At 39.3% G+C, this 17,055-nt stretch overlaps 1 protein-coding gene and 1 pseudogene across 2 annotated transcripts; one reads left to right on the top strand and one right to left on the bottom strand.

The window, feature by feature from the left end:
* Positions 1 to 114: 114 nt before the first annotated feature.
* Positions 115 to 6,527, bottom strand: LOC306999028 (uncharacterized protein). Its single transcript, XM_079613429.1, has 4 exons — positions 6,318 to 6,527; positions 6,150 to 6,238; positions 5,804 to 6,059; positions 115 to 360 (listed from the first exon to the last, which is right to left on the bottom strand). The coding sequence occupies exons 1-3, from the start codon at positions 6,442 to 6,444 to the stop codon at positions 5,808 to 5,810; spliced, it is 468 nt and encodes a 155-aa protein (XP_079469555.1). The 5' UTR covers positions 6,445 to 6,527; the 3' UTR covers positions 115 to 360; positions 5,804 to 5,807.
* Positions 6,528 to 13,965: 7,438 nt separating this feature from the next.
* Positions 13,966 to 17,055, top strand: LOC306998304 (annotated as a pseudogene). Its single transcript, XR_013800686.1, has 2 exons — positions 13,966 to 15,196; positions 16,917 to 17,055. The product of XR_013800686.1 is annotated as an uncharacterized misc_RNA (transcript).

Raw genomic sequence — 17,055 nt, 5'->3', positions numbered from 1 at the left:
CAGCTTCTTCATGTAGTTGTTGTACCTGTTTAAAATGGCACAATTAATAGGATGAACAGAATATGAGGATAGTAACATTCCTTTTAGCTGGTTTAAAAAGAAACTACTTACCAGACAGAAAGCGTCCGCTGATTGACCTCGAACAGCTGAATCTTTGCCCGTCCCCTCAGTGCTGGGCAGTTCCCCACCAGCCTCCATATGGCCTGGTAGTCATGTAGAACGGCAGCCCAGCGGTTCAATGAAATGCCCCACTTCACCTTCCCCGCTGGATGAATGGAGCAAAGCTCCAGACATACTGCATCTACAATTCTACTAATATTTGGCCATTGCGCAGGACCCGACCCCTGCCCCAGCACACACCTGTAACCAGAGGTGGGTAGTAACGAAGTACATTTACTTCGTTACATTTACTTGAGTATTTTTTGGGGAAAATTTTACTTTTAAGAGTAGATTTAAATGTGGGTACTTTTACTTTTACTCGAGTACATTTCTAATTAAAAAAACGGTACTTTTACTTCGTTACGTTGAGCGAAGTTCCTCTCGTTACTTTATTTTAATGCAATACGTGTTGTTAAATGCGTAGTTTATTCCAAGCGCGCTGTATCTTTTTTCTGGGCATGAGCGATGCTCAATTCACAAATGAATCACTCTTTTGAGTCGATTCTGTTCAAAGACTTCATCAAAAAAGTTGTCAGATCTGTCTAAATTGGTTCGCGAATCAGTTTGTATGATCTGTTCAGTTTCCTGCATGCACTGAATCGTCTGAAGCGCTTTCAATTCACACTCGACTCGGAGTCGTACAGGAAGATTTAAGAACATCATGAGCGTTGGATGAAGTGGCTGTGGACCTACAGTCAAGTGAAAGCAAATCTGCAAATGCATAATTTTTGCCAGCGATGAAGATCTCTATTAGTTGAACATCTTCGTATGCTGAGGACGATATATCCTGTGGAACGAATATCGTTCCACAGGACGATATTCAATTTAATTTAATTCAGGTAATACATTTTACAACCAAACTGATTATTACGATATGATAGCACTACTTCAAAGTATGACATTACCCGTTTTTTTGGACATATACAGATGGTACTCAACCAGAATGAGACTTTTACCGCCGCCGTTCCCGCGGCGGTAAAATTGCGGGTGTGTATTTGCTGCCTTTGACCGCTAAGAGGCGCTACAATCGCAGACTTTGAAAAGTGTCAGTTTATTCTCTCTATTGCGTAATCTGCCGCCGCGCCGCGGCTCATTGAGAAGGATTGAAATATTCATATAATCACAAGACTGAAATTAAATGTAATGGCCTACATTTAATAAATAATGAAAACATTTCAACACAATACATTGCAATAGACAAATATTAGGCTACATCAATGAGGCTTTGGAAGAGCATAAGACGTGATCTCAACAGCGGGCCGATGATAGCGCAGTGGTCAACGCAACAGCACGAGCCTCACGGAGCTTCAAGCGATGCGAGATCGAATCTCATTAGCTTTGGCTAACAGCGTTAAATGTTTTACCATTCTTGATGCTTAGATAGGTAACTGTTTATTGAAGTCAATCGTTTTGTTTAAGTATCAATGGCACATTACAACATAAATTTGCTACATTCCAGTAGAGCCGCTGCACAGACGACAAAACTGATGAAGGACGATTATCAAATCAGTTGATCGCGTCAGAAAATGAAGATGATGAAGCTAGTCTTTAATCTGCTAAATTATTGTTTTGTGAATCATCCACGAAATTGAGATGACTGACATTGATAGGCTACCAGCCATAGCAAAGGAATAATTTTTTAAAAACAGATCCTGGACATTTCAAGGTTTAAATAAAGTGTCGGCGGCAGTTTATTTATTTAAAACAGGGTTGCATCGAGTTAGAGTTTATTTTCTAAGTAAGAAACAGAATCGTATTCTTGCAACATTTTAAATCTGTATTGCCAAAGAAATTGCAGCTAAATAAACAATTAAAACAGTAGCTAGTCTACAAAACGAAAATAGTTCAAAGCAACATAAATTAAGATCATGCGTTTTTCTTTGCTTCTCTCTCGCGCTGGATCTCTATTATTTTAGTTTATTTAGTCTCCCTGCACTGCGCGCGCCGGGTCTCTCTCGAAATTAAACAAGATTTCAGGGTAAAACCCCATTATACAGCTGATAATACTGATGTCGCTGTGTGTCATCCATACAAATCACGAAAAAAAACTGTAACAAATGATTGAGTCTTGCTTCAAACAGAATGCCTGGTTGAATTCACCGTACAATAAAACGAGGTGGATCGCGAATAAAAGAGCTCTGCATCTGCTGCTCACTTGCATTCGTTTAGTTGGCAAGAACGCGTTTCGTCGATAGTTCATGTTTAGATAATGCCAGATTATTGACAAACACACTCAAACATGTTAAAACTCTACAAAACCAGTTGAAACAAATGGATTGAACACTTCAACTGAAAGTGTGTGTGAAACCTCTTTAAATACAATACATAAAACTACAATATTTATAATTGAAGGGCCTACATTTGGACACATCGAGAGATTTATCTTTAAAAGTATTTTGCCTTTGCCTGGTCATCAGGCTCACTCTCCATATGAAAGACAGAACATTAACACCTCCTGAACCCCCAACCCCCCACAGGCGATCTGAGTTTGAGACCGACTTAAAACAAAGAGAAGTCGCAATTCACATTTAATTCTAGACATAACATTAGGCTAGTAAAGTGTTGATAATGAAATAATTTAATTATTTAGGCTATGTAGGCTAATATTTCTGTCATAAAAGTTTATTAATAAACATTTAATTATTTCAATAATTGAAGAAATAAAACGCTACCTCGGTTTGGGCCAGCTTTTTCCAAGCAAACCTAAATTCAAACGCATGTTCATTTGTTCAAACGCATGTTCATTTGTTGTCATGAATACAATGTTCAACTCCATGTTAAATTCCGCGGGGATCTTTGGATCCTTACAACCAGGGTGCGCGATTTGTGAATTATTATTATTATTATTTATATATATATAAATCTCGAACCACAGTGCTTCGTGCTGCTGCTAAACTAAATAACATTTATAGAATAATTATGAACTTAAATGAAACAATATCGCAACATTTCGACAAATAAATTATCTGATCTGTTTTTACAATTTAATTCAGGGCGATTTAGCCTAGACTAGGCCTACATTTAATTATAGCGAGATTTTCACCCTTGTCCGTTCCTCATTGGGAAGCGCTCACAGCTAGTTTGAGTAGATCCTCTGCACCTCTCGGTTTCATACGGATCACCTAATCAGAAAACATTTATTAAATATTTAGACATTTAAAGGCTTTAGACATAGCCGATTTCTTATCGTGACTGAGCGGAGGAAAGTGGGTTTCGGTTCATTTTTGTGACGCGCAGTTCCCGGAGACAGAGACGACAGATACACTTTTGAATAAAAGCTTGAATATGAATAAAAGTTTACAGTTTTGAACGATGTAGGCTACTCTACTCTGATCTGTATGACTAAAAAACTACGGAGTAGCCTATTAGGGCCTAAGTTATTTTAGCTGTCTGTTATGAGAAAAATAAATCCATATGAACGCGCCGCCGCGTCTGCCGAACACTAATTCAACATGCCAGAATAAAACCCGACTTTAGAACAATGGATAGCGCCACTCGGCGTGGTGTGCCAAAATACTTAATTATAAACTTCAATATTTCATTCAAAATAATCTCAAAACGCTTTGTGACATTTTGAAAGCCGTGCTTGCATTAAGGCCACTGGAACCATGAACATAACAAACTGGTTCTGATTTTATTGTTTGTCGTTTAAACGTGCCTGTTGCATATCTTTATTTTATATATTTTAAATGGTCTATTGGTGAAGTAATTTATAGCATTGATTACTGTGGAGGGAGGGGGGATTCAAATAATTCAGCAGAAGCAGGGATGTTTCAGAAGGAAATCCCCGTCCCCCTGGCAAATCGCACCTTAAAACCATGTTTTTACAAACTCTTTATAGGCTAGGAACCAAAAAAGAAAAGAAAAGGCTATCCTGTATAAAAAAAAAATGTTTTATTTGTTTGATTGTCTGCATTAATAATAGGCTATGACATGCATTATTACTAGGCTAATATAAAATGTGCAATAGTCTATGTTTGTTCTGGATTCGAACCCATGTCATCCAAATGATCAATACGTAAGTTCTACCACTCGGCCATGAGTTTACTCACTGAGAAATACCCGGTTTCTCCAGTGTGTGTTCTCCAGACAAGCGCTTCATTCGTCTCATTCCTTAATAGAATAGTAAACAAATAATCAGCTTCATTGCACCTAATTTATTTATTTTTGTTATTATTATTATTTTTTTATCACGCTGCTCCCAACGGGCAATAGGCTTATGTCGCCCACCGACATCTAGGCGTAAGCTACAATATGAAATAAAGGCTATAGGCCTATTGTTCTCGTCTCTATTTTTAAATTATGATTCTATTTTTCTGTCCTAAACAATGTTCTATAGTAGCCTATTTCATCTGTTAATTGACATTAACCCCTTACATTTGAAAATACGGCAATAGCTGCTGTTTTGCACAATGTCCCTCTGCGCCACCTGGCGGTCATTTCGCGAATGACTTTGAAATGCGACTGGATTATTTTTACCGCGGTAGTTTTGCCGCGGTGCCTGGCGCGGCGGTAATAGGCATTCTGGTTGAGTACCATCTGTACATTACTTTATACAATAAATAAGCTACCGTTGTCCACATATGAAATGAACACCCGCCATCCCGCGGTAATGTGTGTGTATTGCGCAGTCGCGTGCGAACTCAACTTGAAAACTAATGCCTTTGCCTGCCTTAGACACTGTTGACCAGTTTAAACATGCATGCAGAAATATACATTTGATTAGCTACATTTTGTAAAACAGACAGAAAAAGATCCGTCGATGTTCAGATGTTCAGTAGCGGTCAGCGCGAGCACATGTGAAGAGTTTTAACTCTTTCTTCTCTGTGTCAATGTTTCCCTTTACATGCCTTTAAATGCAAAACTCTGCAGATTCACTATATTTCGACATTGTCTAATAATCCAACTGTAGTTGTATAAGTTACTATTATACAAACCAAAGGACAGGCAATGATTTTCAGGCTACAGATGGCAGAAATAATGCTTGTCTCTTCTGTTTTTGTGGCAAAGATAGCCTGTCTAATTATGATAATAATAGTCATTTAAATAAAAAAGATCTAAATAATATCATGTTTTATATATCATATATATATAGGCCTATGTTCTGAAGTAACTAACTAGCTACTTGAGTAGTTTTCTCATTGGATACTTTTCTCATTGGATACTAATTATGATAATAATAGTCATTTAAATAAAAAATATCTAAATAATATCATGTTTTATATATCATATATATATATAGGCCTATGTTCTGAAGTAACTAACTAGCTACTTGAGTAGTTTTCTCATTGGATACTTTTCTCATTGGATACTAATTATGATAATAATAGTCATTTAAATAAAAAATATCTAAATAATATCATGTTTTATATATATATCATAGCCTATATATAGGCCTATGATCCGAAGTAACTAGTAACTAGCTACTTGAGTAGTTTTCTCATTGGATACTTTTTTACTCTTACTCTAACTATTAAGATTGTTACTTTTACTTTGAGTAAATTTTTCTATAAGTACTTGTACTTTTACTTGAGTACAGTTTTTGGATACTCTACCAACCTCTGCCTGTAACATATAATAGGGAAATATAAAGCATATAGTCAATTATATAATTAAAGCTCTGTGTGCAAAATATTTAACTTACCGCTTCAGGCTCTCCTTTCCATGGCAGGTGGAGGTTTTGGAGTGGGTGGCCTTGAACCTACCTTGTAAGAGTCTCTCCTTGTGTCTCGGCGGATAGGAAACACCCTTTTTGTCACTGTCCGGCAGTCTGTCCCACAGCCGAACAATGTCAGTGGCTTCCCTATCTGAGACACAAGGCTTTCTCCGAGCTCGACAAGGTACCTGGCCAGGTCCACCACTCTATCAAAACATGATGTCCCGTCTGGTCCTCTGCACACCTAACAAGAAGAAAGAAGAAGTTAGTGGATGGATGAAAAAAAAGTCCTCCATATGATGGCATGGCAAGGGATGCCTGCATGCATACATACATCTTCTTGGGGCTCAGGTGGCAGGTCCTGGGAGGACTGAGAGGGTGACGCTGAATCCCGAGACAAGCGTACAGCTTCCTTGGTGGACACTAAAGAAAGAGGTGAGATAGTGTGGTCCACCTGTGCATTACAAAGAAAAGAACAACTCATGGCATTATAGACACATACCCGTGTACTGTCCTGGCCTTGAATAGTCTTGTACAAGACTACAGCCAAGAAGACGATGACTGAGCTCATTGAGGCTGTGCTGGATGGAGGCACTGTAGCAGCGCAGGGACGACGGGGCCTCATCCATGACGTAGCAGCAGCAGCGCGGTCCTCGTTCCACCGCTCCAAACCCTCAAGCAGATAAGCCTGGAAATTTTCCAGGTTAGCGCTCGTTCCTGATTTTTTTAAAGAAAACATTAACACTAATTTACAATTACAAAAGAGATGAAATAGACCATCACAAAAAAATAAAACATTGAGGTGATTGTGTGTAATCTTACCGGGTATGAAGCGGTTGAGGTGGTTGCGGAAGGACTCCAGGGTAGTGGAACCCCGAGCGCAGCGGTAGACAGGAAGTATGAGCCCTCCCTTTGTCATACTTCATGTCTGTGTGTACAGCTGCACACCAGGGGGGTCCTGGATGAGGGGGAAGATGGTGTCTTTGAGTGTCCCAGATGACGTCCATCCTCTCCTGGTCCACTTGAAGGCCTCCAGCAACTCCCCGATCAGCTGCTCTGTCTCCTCCACGCCACGTGTGCAGCGTCGACAGTGCAGCGCCAACTGTCTGGAGGTGAGCCTGCTGGTTAGCTGGTCATCAGTGAGGCCTCTGATGCCCTGCTGTTGCTCCACTCCCTCATTTTCGCCTCCCTCAGCAGAGCCACATCTCCCTCGTCCCAGACGAAAATGCAGGCGGAGAGCTTCGCCATGAACAGACCGTAGAGCGGGTGGCTGTCAGTGTGTAGACCTGCGGCGAAGCGCAGCATGAAGTGCCACACATCAAGACATACCACCACATCACTCCAGCCACTGAACATGGCACCTGCTCTGGAGGTGCCCACAGAAGAGCAGCAGTCTCTGTGCACATAAAGGAGTGTGGGGGGAGCGACTCCAGCCGCCTCGTACTTTTTCATCAGGCCTGTGGTCATGGGCAGCAGTCCCTGACCCTCATGTGAGGTGAGCACAGACATGAGGACCTGTCCGTGCTCATTGTCCATATTGGTGACTCAGGCTGCGGTCCCAGCTGCAGCTCCCGCCAGTTTTTTGGCCACCTATTGTTGAAAAACAGAAAATTCAGTACAGATAACCTAAAAAATATTTCTAAACACATGTACATACACATTTGGGTATATCTAATATTTGATTAATATGTAACCTTTTTTGTGGAGTCCATCTTCAGGATGGACCCAAAGACAGAGGTGACCCTGGCTTTGAGCTCACTATACCAGGACCGGATATCCTCTGCGTGGACAGAGAGGAACCACTTGGCGGTTGGTACAGGGAGCTTGGGTGGTGGAGGTGAGATGGGCTGTGTGGTGGTGCCCTGGAATCGGTCACACACAGAGAGGTATTGCAGGGACCTCTCCATCCATTCCTCACGCTCCCTTATCAACTTTGCTACATGCATATCACAAGAGAACCTGTTAAAACACAGACAAAGGCAAAGTTTATTAAAGTTTCTTTAAAGATTAACTGAACTGAAAAAATCAACATTGATAACGTGTTGTTTATGACAATTAAAAGTAAATTACACAAAAAAAATTATTAAAAATATCAATATAGCTTTTTTTTTAAAGCGACACAAAAATTGCGTTTGTTAGTATAAGAACGCAGGGATTAAAGTTCTCCGTTGCTATGACGGATTTCCGTTAATTGCAGAGAGTCTACGACGGATTTCCGTCAATATCAGGGCTGCGTTTCCCAAAAGCATCGTAAGCCTAAGTTGATCGTAAAAACGATCGTACGACTGATCTTAATATTATGGTCTGTTTCCCAAAAGCATCGTAGCTTAAGTAGCACTTGAAAATCTTCGTAGAACTACGAGTGCTCTGGAGTAATCGTACATCCCCAAGTGCATCGTAAGAAGACATATTTATGAGGACACCTGCAGGACAACCGGGAGATTACACTTTTATCTATTTAACACACTGCAACGTAAGTAATATAATGTTTTGATTGTACTTTATTGTACACTTTATTTTACTCGTTTTTTGTTTACATGAATTTATAAATGAAATAATTAAAAAGGGAAGAAAAAGATAGAAATACACACCTAAATTAAATGAATTAACAAAAAAATATATAAAAGAAGTAATGTGGAAAATATGCTTCAAAGACTGGGCAAAATAGGGATGAATTAAAAAAAAATCTGTCAATGACGTGCACGAAAACCAGCCATGCTATTGGCGATTTCTTGGTTGGCCATCATGTGGTACCATGCCATCTTAGTCGTCGTCCTCCTCTTCCACCTCCTCCACCTCTTCATCTTCCTCCCTGTTAAGTAAGGGCACTCTTTAATGTAATCTTTTTGAAAGGTATCTATTTTTATTTATTATTATTTTTTCAGCCATTTTGTTAGTGCCTCTGCCTGTGGGTGCTTTATATAGACTTGTCTTGATTGCTAATCCACAACAAATGACGATTATTAGGTTAAACGTTCAAAATAGGAATCCATATAAGTTTATATTTCAGCACTTCGCAAATGGACAGCGACTCTAAAGTAGCACGTAAAACGCATTCTCGCACGTTCATGTTAAGTGCATTTTTGGGAAACGCGCGTGGAATTGCCGCAAGCGTTCGTAACCTTGCACGTAGAGAGCACTCTTAAGAGCTAAAATACATCGTTATCGGGAAACCCGGCCCAGGAAATGCTTACATTTCTCAAATAGTGTAATAAAGGTCTTAATTTTAGTTTGAATGGGTCTTAAATTAGGGAAAGACGGGCTGTAATTCACTGCTGAGGGGGATGTGATCAAAGCCTGCAGTGGCGCTAAAGCACGTTCCTATCTGCACTAAGCATTCTGTGATCACTCCGCTCCTGATCCACTCCGGGTTTTCTATACCCGCTCACGGAAAAACTGCTCAGGATAAGTGCAAAATGAAGGTTGTGAAATGATTTCCTAATGTTAACTCTACTTTGGTGTTGCAATGATATTGCATATCGCCACGATAACCGACCTCATCTCTGAGCTTTATGGGCCGTTCACATGTTTGTGCTCACGTGCGTTTTTTAAAAATGTAGATGTGTAAAAGTGCGCTTAAATAAATGCAACGCTGTTGCAACTCGCATCGCTTGTTTTCCCAGGCAAGGTGAATGAAAAAAATCAAAGTAAGTTAGTCTTTAGGGCTTTAGTTTATGTTCACAGAAGCTGCAAGCCGGTCGCGAATTCCAGCGCGACGCTTCACGACACGCTTCAGTAACGGTCATAAAATACGAGTCTGGCCTGTGAGATGTGTAGCTAAACCAAACAACAGTTTGCAACGACTGTATCAATCAAATATCAGCTTTTGGAAGGTAAGATATACAGGTAAAGATTAGGAGACTGCGAGAAGAAGAGAGAATAGAGATTCTCTATTCTCACAAAACAACTCACAAAACAAAACTCTTCACGCAACCTCCGCTCTGGAAACAAAGCCCTTCTTCAACCACCCAGAACTAAGCTCCGCACTATGGGGGATCAAGCCTTCTGCTCAGCCGCAACGCATCTTTGGAATTCCCTTCCAGAAAACCTAAGGGCTCCTCAAGCCATAGACTCTTTTAAGAAAGGACTAAAAACCTATCTTTTTAAGCAAGCATTTTTTACTTTTTGCTAACTTTTTATTTTATTTTATTCTTCCCGGTTTTTAAACTTTTTTTATACTCTGTAGCACTTTGGGATTGTTTTTAACTATGAAAAGTGCTTTACAAATAAAATATATTATTATTATTATTAGATGAGAGAGGAAGAGCAGGTGTTGCATACTGTGCCCATGAGATTAACATTATTATAATGTATTCCTATTTAACACATAAATGTTCTCTGCTAATTACAGTGGAAAATATAAGCTCAATTTAACAACACAAGCACCTATTAAATATAATTCTATAATAGTAGTATTGTATAAATATTAATATTTGTAGGACCCTTGAATATGTTATATTTCACCAATAAGCACTGGGAGACTTCACTGTTTGTATCACTCCGCTTGTCTGTGTTTGCAACATGCCCCCGAACCCCCCTAGCAAGATCCCTTTAGCAAGGACCTCTTTATTTATATAACCCTGTGTATGGCCCTGCTCATGCTGTTCACTTTTTATATAAACATTTTTATATAAAATTTATATAAAAAATAACATTATAATATTTATTCATAATGGCTAGGTTAAAATATAAAATATAGTTTGTGATATTTAGCTAACTTTGCAGCAAAGGCTCTGTTGGCTTTTATTATTTGAGAAATAAAAACTTGTGTTAAATTTATGGAAATATTGTATTATTTGTATGACTACATCACAAAGAGTCAAGTCTTGTAAAACCATTAGATTGAAAACATTGACATTTCATAAAAGTGTGTAAATAATAGAAACGCAGTTCAAAATGGCCTTTCTTTAAATGCAAATGTTCTTTGAGTATTTAATTTGTGAAGGTAATGCATGCCATGTACTCACTATACTCTTAATTACAAGAAGAAACACACTTCACACTGGATGTGTGACAGGCTGTGGAACGGGGTTTGGCCATGGAAAAATTTTCAGTCAAAAATTTTTTTTTTGCTTTAATCCCTCTGGCAATTCTGATGACGTCACTGGCATGGTAGGACCTGCGAAGGTATATAGGCAGCTGCAGAGCTACAGGTCCTATACACACGAAAAGGAGCCATTTTGGTTACGCGTTTGAGCCTGTGAGAGACAGGCCAGTAGTACATGACTACCACCACAAGGAGGACGATCAGTTCCAGGCTCCACCTATAGTACAGGATCGTTTGGGGGGAAGTTACTAGTGTGGGTGCGGGTGCTGCCGGAGCATGGACAGTGCACCGGAATCGATCTGTTGTAGAGAGGTCAACCTGGAACATTTATTGATAGGGGAAAAATGGGTCACCATGCACCGTTAATTTCGGATGCTGTGCGGTGAGAGAGACGTGTTGGAGGTGGCTATGCTATCTCTAAGGGATGTCCGAGCTGAGACGCTGGAGCGCCCCATAAGTAGCAAGTATGTAACAGTGTATTTTATGAATTGGCGACTGGGCTAGGCTAGGCTAACTTGTTATATACTTTTCTCAGACTGTTTAGGTTAACGGCGTACCAGCAGTTTACTCTTTGGGCGAGGGGGCATTTGGGAAGAAGGAATAGGATACCGATCCCATCCTGTGCAGTGAACTACATCAGGAATCTTTTCCCCTCAGCCGAATATCAAGGATTCGAGTATGCGTTGGACTTGTAGTCAATTTTAATAATAAAACATTTTTATGTCAGACATGTCAAGTACATGTAAAGTCACCATTTTATTGGATAATATCAAATAATTGAAAAGTAACTTTACTAAGTATATTGAAAAAAAACATTTGAACTGATATTGCCTAAAGGAATATGGTTATGCAGTAGGACTATTATAGATGAACATATGTAGGAATAAGAGTTAGTATAGATAATAAATGATATATATAAATATATATATATATACACACACACACACATATATATATATATAAAATTGATAAAAAATATTTGTATACATATATGTATAAATATATATATATATAAAATGTGTGTTGTAGGGATTATACAGTATATGTTAAATGTGTTAAATTTTGATTTGACTGTTTTGTGATTTGAATTTTTCCTAATTAGTGAACCGGCTAAGGTGTTGTGCCACAGAATGCTCTTTGTCCGGTTTGGTAAGCCCTCTGTTTTGGCCCAAGGTAGGGTGAGCTTTCTGTTCCTGTAGGGTAGCCTGTATGGTGCTGGACTCCCTCCGTCTTAAGATGGCTCCATTGACGATATCCTTTCGGAAACTGTAGGCTTTCTGCTCTTTTATTTGTGCCACCACGTACTGACCGGCAGTCTTTGAAAATTGTTGCCTAAATCTGCGTCCACCTGTCTTGGTTGTTGCCCTCTCTCTCTCTCTCTCTCTATGTTGATGTTGTTGTCCAGTGCAGCCAGGCGAAGACGCGCTTCAAAGCTTTCATAGCTGAAGGCCTTTCTCTTTGTTGCATAATTATTAAAAAGAGCATGAACACTCTCTAATTCACCTGTGTGGATGCCCTCTGTCACCCTGTCAAGATTTTGGAGGAGCTGCCTGTTCAGGACAACCTTTTAGAGGCTATTAAAGGCTGCAGAGTCAGGACGGAGCCACGGGCGCCTGCTCTCCTCATCTGGGGTTTAGGGAGAGTGGTCACATTTTGTTATTGTTTCCCCGGTCACCCACTCATGAACATTTGTTATGTGGTGTAGTAGAGATATCCACCTTTCCCTGAGTCTTACTCTATCTCCCCCATAAGAGGAAACAGAATACCACAAGTGATTAGTTATCATCTGGCTCCACTCACTCAGATCAGGATTTTTGCATCTTAAAATTTTATTTTTTACTTTCTTGACAATGTGCCACAGATCATACTCATGTTTGATTTCCTGATATTTCTCTCTTAGTACCTTCTGCACAGATGGGTGGCAGTCAGTGGCAAACACAGAGATGGAGACTCCGTGGTCTGCAAGCCTGGCCAGGCGTCTCTCCATACCCTCTACCTCGAGCCAGTAGCTATTTTTCACGTCAGTCACCCGCACAGTTTCTTGAGCCACGGTCATCTTTGATTCTATGTCAAACAGAGAGTAGGTGCCGAAGGTTGCATTATAGCTAGGGCTGTCATACCGTGGATCCCCTGAGACAGTGATCAGCTTCTCACTCACAGCACTCATGACCCCCTCATTGTGGATAGCCCAGGCATAGTTGACCTCCGGTATGACGTAGGCTTTCTGGATCTTATACCACTGCCTCTCTGACATGGCATCCAAACCAACTGTTTCACATACCTCTAGGAAAGGACTGCACTTATTCCCTGTCACAAACACAGCAGCCGGAATAGTGATGTTGCACTCCATGACTCCCCTGATTTGATTTTGTGAATGCCAAATGTAATTATGGCCATCCACAACCACTGTTGGACAAAGCTGGTGGTTCTTCTAGGCATTTGCCACAACCCTCCCAGTGACACATAGAAAACAACATTATCAACTACTTGTTAGAGACAATAGGCTTGTTTGAGATGCGCTTTGCCTTTCCTGAATTGTAGTCGAGAGTAGGCGGCTGCAGTGAGGGGAGGAGTGAAAAAAGTGCAGGCAAGACGGACACTTCCTGAATCTCGCTGTGTTGTGGACTGCAAACGTCAGAGAATGGAAGAGATCGCAGACGAAGTGGATGCAATTGAAATACCACTGCTTTTGCACGAAGATGGTTATGATGAGGAGAATCACCGAAGGTGAAATGCTCATTACTTAAAATGACTTTCAGTAAATAGTAGGGATATAAATCTATCTGGTCTTGGTATGTTGCAACTTGAATAGATCTAATGAAAATAAACAGTCCAGACTGCAGATAATTCAGCACTTAATAAAATAAAGGTTTAAAGGATTTCATTAAAACATAAACGAAGCCAATAGCAAGTTGTTTTCGAGAGAGAGGTCATAAGAAATGTTTTTCTCTCCTAGGAATGTCCCTAAAATTCCTCACTTTGTTGAGAATGTGGTCCATTTGTACAGTCCTTCTGAGTTTCATAGTCATTTCAGACTTTCTAAAGGGCATGTGGAGGTATGTAGGCAAACAAAACATAATGTTAGGCATATGCCCCCCCCCCCCCCCACACCCAATGAAAATGTATGTGTCCATGTTTTTGTTATATGATAACTATTTTTTTCTCTTCCTAATGCAGGATCTTATAAATACACTTGGTCCTTTTTACATGAATAAACAGCAGACTAAGGTGCCGCTGACAAACAGTATACTTGCCTCTCTATGGACTCTATCCAATCAAGAGTCCTATAGAGGAGTGGCAGACATATTTACCATAACCAAATCTACAGTTTCCACACACCTGCATGATTTCTGTTCTCTTGTCATAACACATTTGTCACATTACATCTCCTGGCCCAGAGGACAAGCCCTACACATATCACAGTCAGAATTCAAAAAAGCTGGGTTTCCTAAAACTGTCTGTGCAGTTGATGGATGCCACATTCCAATTGTAAAACCTCACTGTGAGAATCCTGTGGCCTAAATCAATAGGAAACAGTTATATTCTGTTATTCTTAAAGGATTCTGTGACAGTCAGCGGCGGTTCTGTCATGTCAGTGTGGGTCACCCTGGTAGTTGGCATGATTCAAGGGCATTTCGGTTGTCAGAGGTAGGCCGCCTTCTTGAGAAAGATCCACATTCCCTGGTTCCTGAGGGCATGCATATAATTGGAGATTCTGCATACCCTCTCTTGATTCAGCTTATAAAGCCATACAGAGACAATGGCCACTTAAATTGTAAGGCAGAGACACTTCAATAGGAAACTGAATTCTGCGCGTGTAGTTATTGAGCATGCATTTGGAATTTTAAAATCAAAATTTAGGAGACTCAGATGTCTGCACATGAGAAAAGTACAGAACATTTCTTCTGCAGTCACAGCCTGTTGCATCCTCCATAACATCTGCCTGAAATCCAATGACCAAATTGACGAGGATCAGCAGGCAGATGTTAAGGAGGATGACCCATACCCACCAGAAGCCCACATTCACAATGATGCATCACATCATAGAGATGCAATCTGTGGCCGCCTGTGAACATCACATTTACTTGTTCCACCTTCAACAATTCCCTCAATAAGAACTTATTTAAACTTCTCTTAAGAAGCTTTTTGATTTGACTGTTTTGTGAACTGGTAGATGGGATTTTACAGGATTATTTTAAGCACTTACTATCAAATGATTGACATATTCTGCTAGTCAACCACTGTCCCCTGTCTAGTGAGGAATGTTTTGTGTTCTCTATAATAATGATGTGATAAGCAATAAAATGATGATACACATGGAAATGGATTATATAGTTAACCTGTTAGCCTTCAGCGCCACTTTTGAAAAATCCCCAGAAATAGCATACCCAACCTAAAAAAGATTCAATTAATTGACCCTTTGTCCTAAAAGCTCAAGTATGGTCTCATTTGAAAGCTGACACCTGCCACTTTATTGGAAATGTAGAATGAATTATTGTCATAATGAAAAAAAAAATATGAATAGCTTCAAAGTTGTGTAAGTTATTAGAAATTTATTTTTATGAAACATCTTCATGAAAATTAAATTGAAGTTGGCCCGTCAGCACTCTAGAAATGCACTCCAGCTAAAGACACATGTCTGACCATGTTATATTTAAAATTTGAAGGTGATAAGTCTAAAACTCTGTATTTTGTTAAATGTTTTTCAAGATCATCTCCAATGACTTTATTTTGAATTGACTCTAAAATGCAAACTTGTGTTTATTGTCATCTATTAGCATCTATTCAGTCTATTGTCTCTATTGTTTTGTGGTGCAAACGAGCCCCATTCAGTGTCACTCTCTCCTGCACACATTTACAGCTTTCCAGCCGGCTTATGGCCATAAATATTATTTTCCTTTGTCTCCATTATAATCGCTAACGACTGGCTAATCACGGTGTTTCACCCCCTAATTTCTTTCATAATCTTCACTTCACATTTGAAACTGTATCAAATGCCTTTCTTAAATAAAGAAATATTTCAGTAAGCATTCCGATTTAGAAAAAAAATCATAAAAAATAACAGCTAGATGGCAGGTGCAACTAGAGAGCTAGCTAGCATGTTAGCTTAGCACACCATCAATACACGACAATTTATGAGATTAAAACCCTGTTTGAGCTCCAAACTTACTTTATAGTGCAAGTCGAGTGTTTTAAATAATCTTCTATGAGCTTATTTGGCTTCAGAAAAGAAAATCAGACAGAAAATATATGATTTGATATTATTCTGCACTATTGTAAAGTCTATACCGATTAGCATTAGATTATACATATAATCTATTATTATAAAAATACCTGACATGGCTCGAAGAACACAGGTAAATCAAATATCATTGCAATCATGTTTATTGTCTTCAAAACATCTTTATCTGCATGTTATAGCGATCTCTGAAAGCTAACGTTAGCTGTGTTTATGCTATACTGTCTATGTGTTTATGTCAGTGACGTCCTGGAAGGTCACAGGTTATTTCTTCTTCGTGAGCTTTCATATTTGGAAAAAACTGTGCATAGAGCGCCCTCATTCTGCTGTATGGATTGAAAACACAGTACATCAGAGTATCCAGCGCTCTTTATGTATACATCGACGCATTTGGATATAAATTCAATAAATATTATTCCTGTCTATAGAAATATGATGTAAACCTATGATAATATATCAATATTTCTCCAAATCTGCACATTTTTGAGCCAAAAGCCCTGAGGAACGTTGTTTTGTCACGCGTTCTCAAGACAACAGCACCGGAGTTTTTTTCTGAATGGAGCAGCTGACGCTCATAATTCATATTAAAGGTATCGACTCATTTTTTCATTACATAAATCCTGACACAAATTAAGACATAACTGTCACTATAAGTTTCTCAGAATACAATAGTGGTCAAATACTGAAACGTGAGACTTATATATTTTTAATGATGTATAGTTTGTCAAGGTAATAACATTAAATCTGATAGTAACTTTGAACTATTTAAAAAAAAAAACGCTTCAGAGCGTCCTCGCTCTGGTGAAGGTTAACAGGTTAAACTTTATTTTTTAATAGATCGATTATCATTTCCTGGGATTTTTTTTAGTTGTTCAAGGATTTCTCCAAGGCAGGTAAGAGATTTTTTTTCAAACATCCTTCTCCGCCTCTCTTTAAGCCTTCTTCGGTGCTCCA

The sequence above is a fragment of the Phoxinus phoxinus genome (genome assembly GCF_949152265.1).
Source record: "Phoxinus phoxinus genome assembly, chromosome: 5".
Lineage (NCBI taxonomy): Eukaryota > Metazoa > Chordata > Actinopteri > Cypriniformes > Leuciscidae > Phoxinus > Phoxinus phoxinus.
The sequence above is the reverse complement of the archived record's forward strand: the minus strand, read 5'-3'. Positions and strand labels throughout refer to the sequence as shown.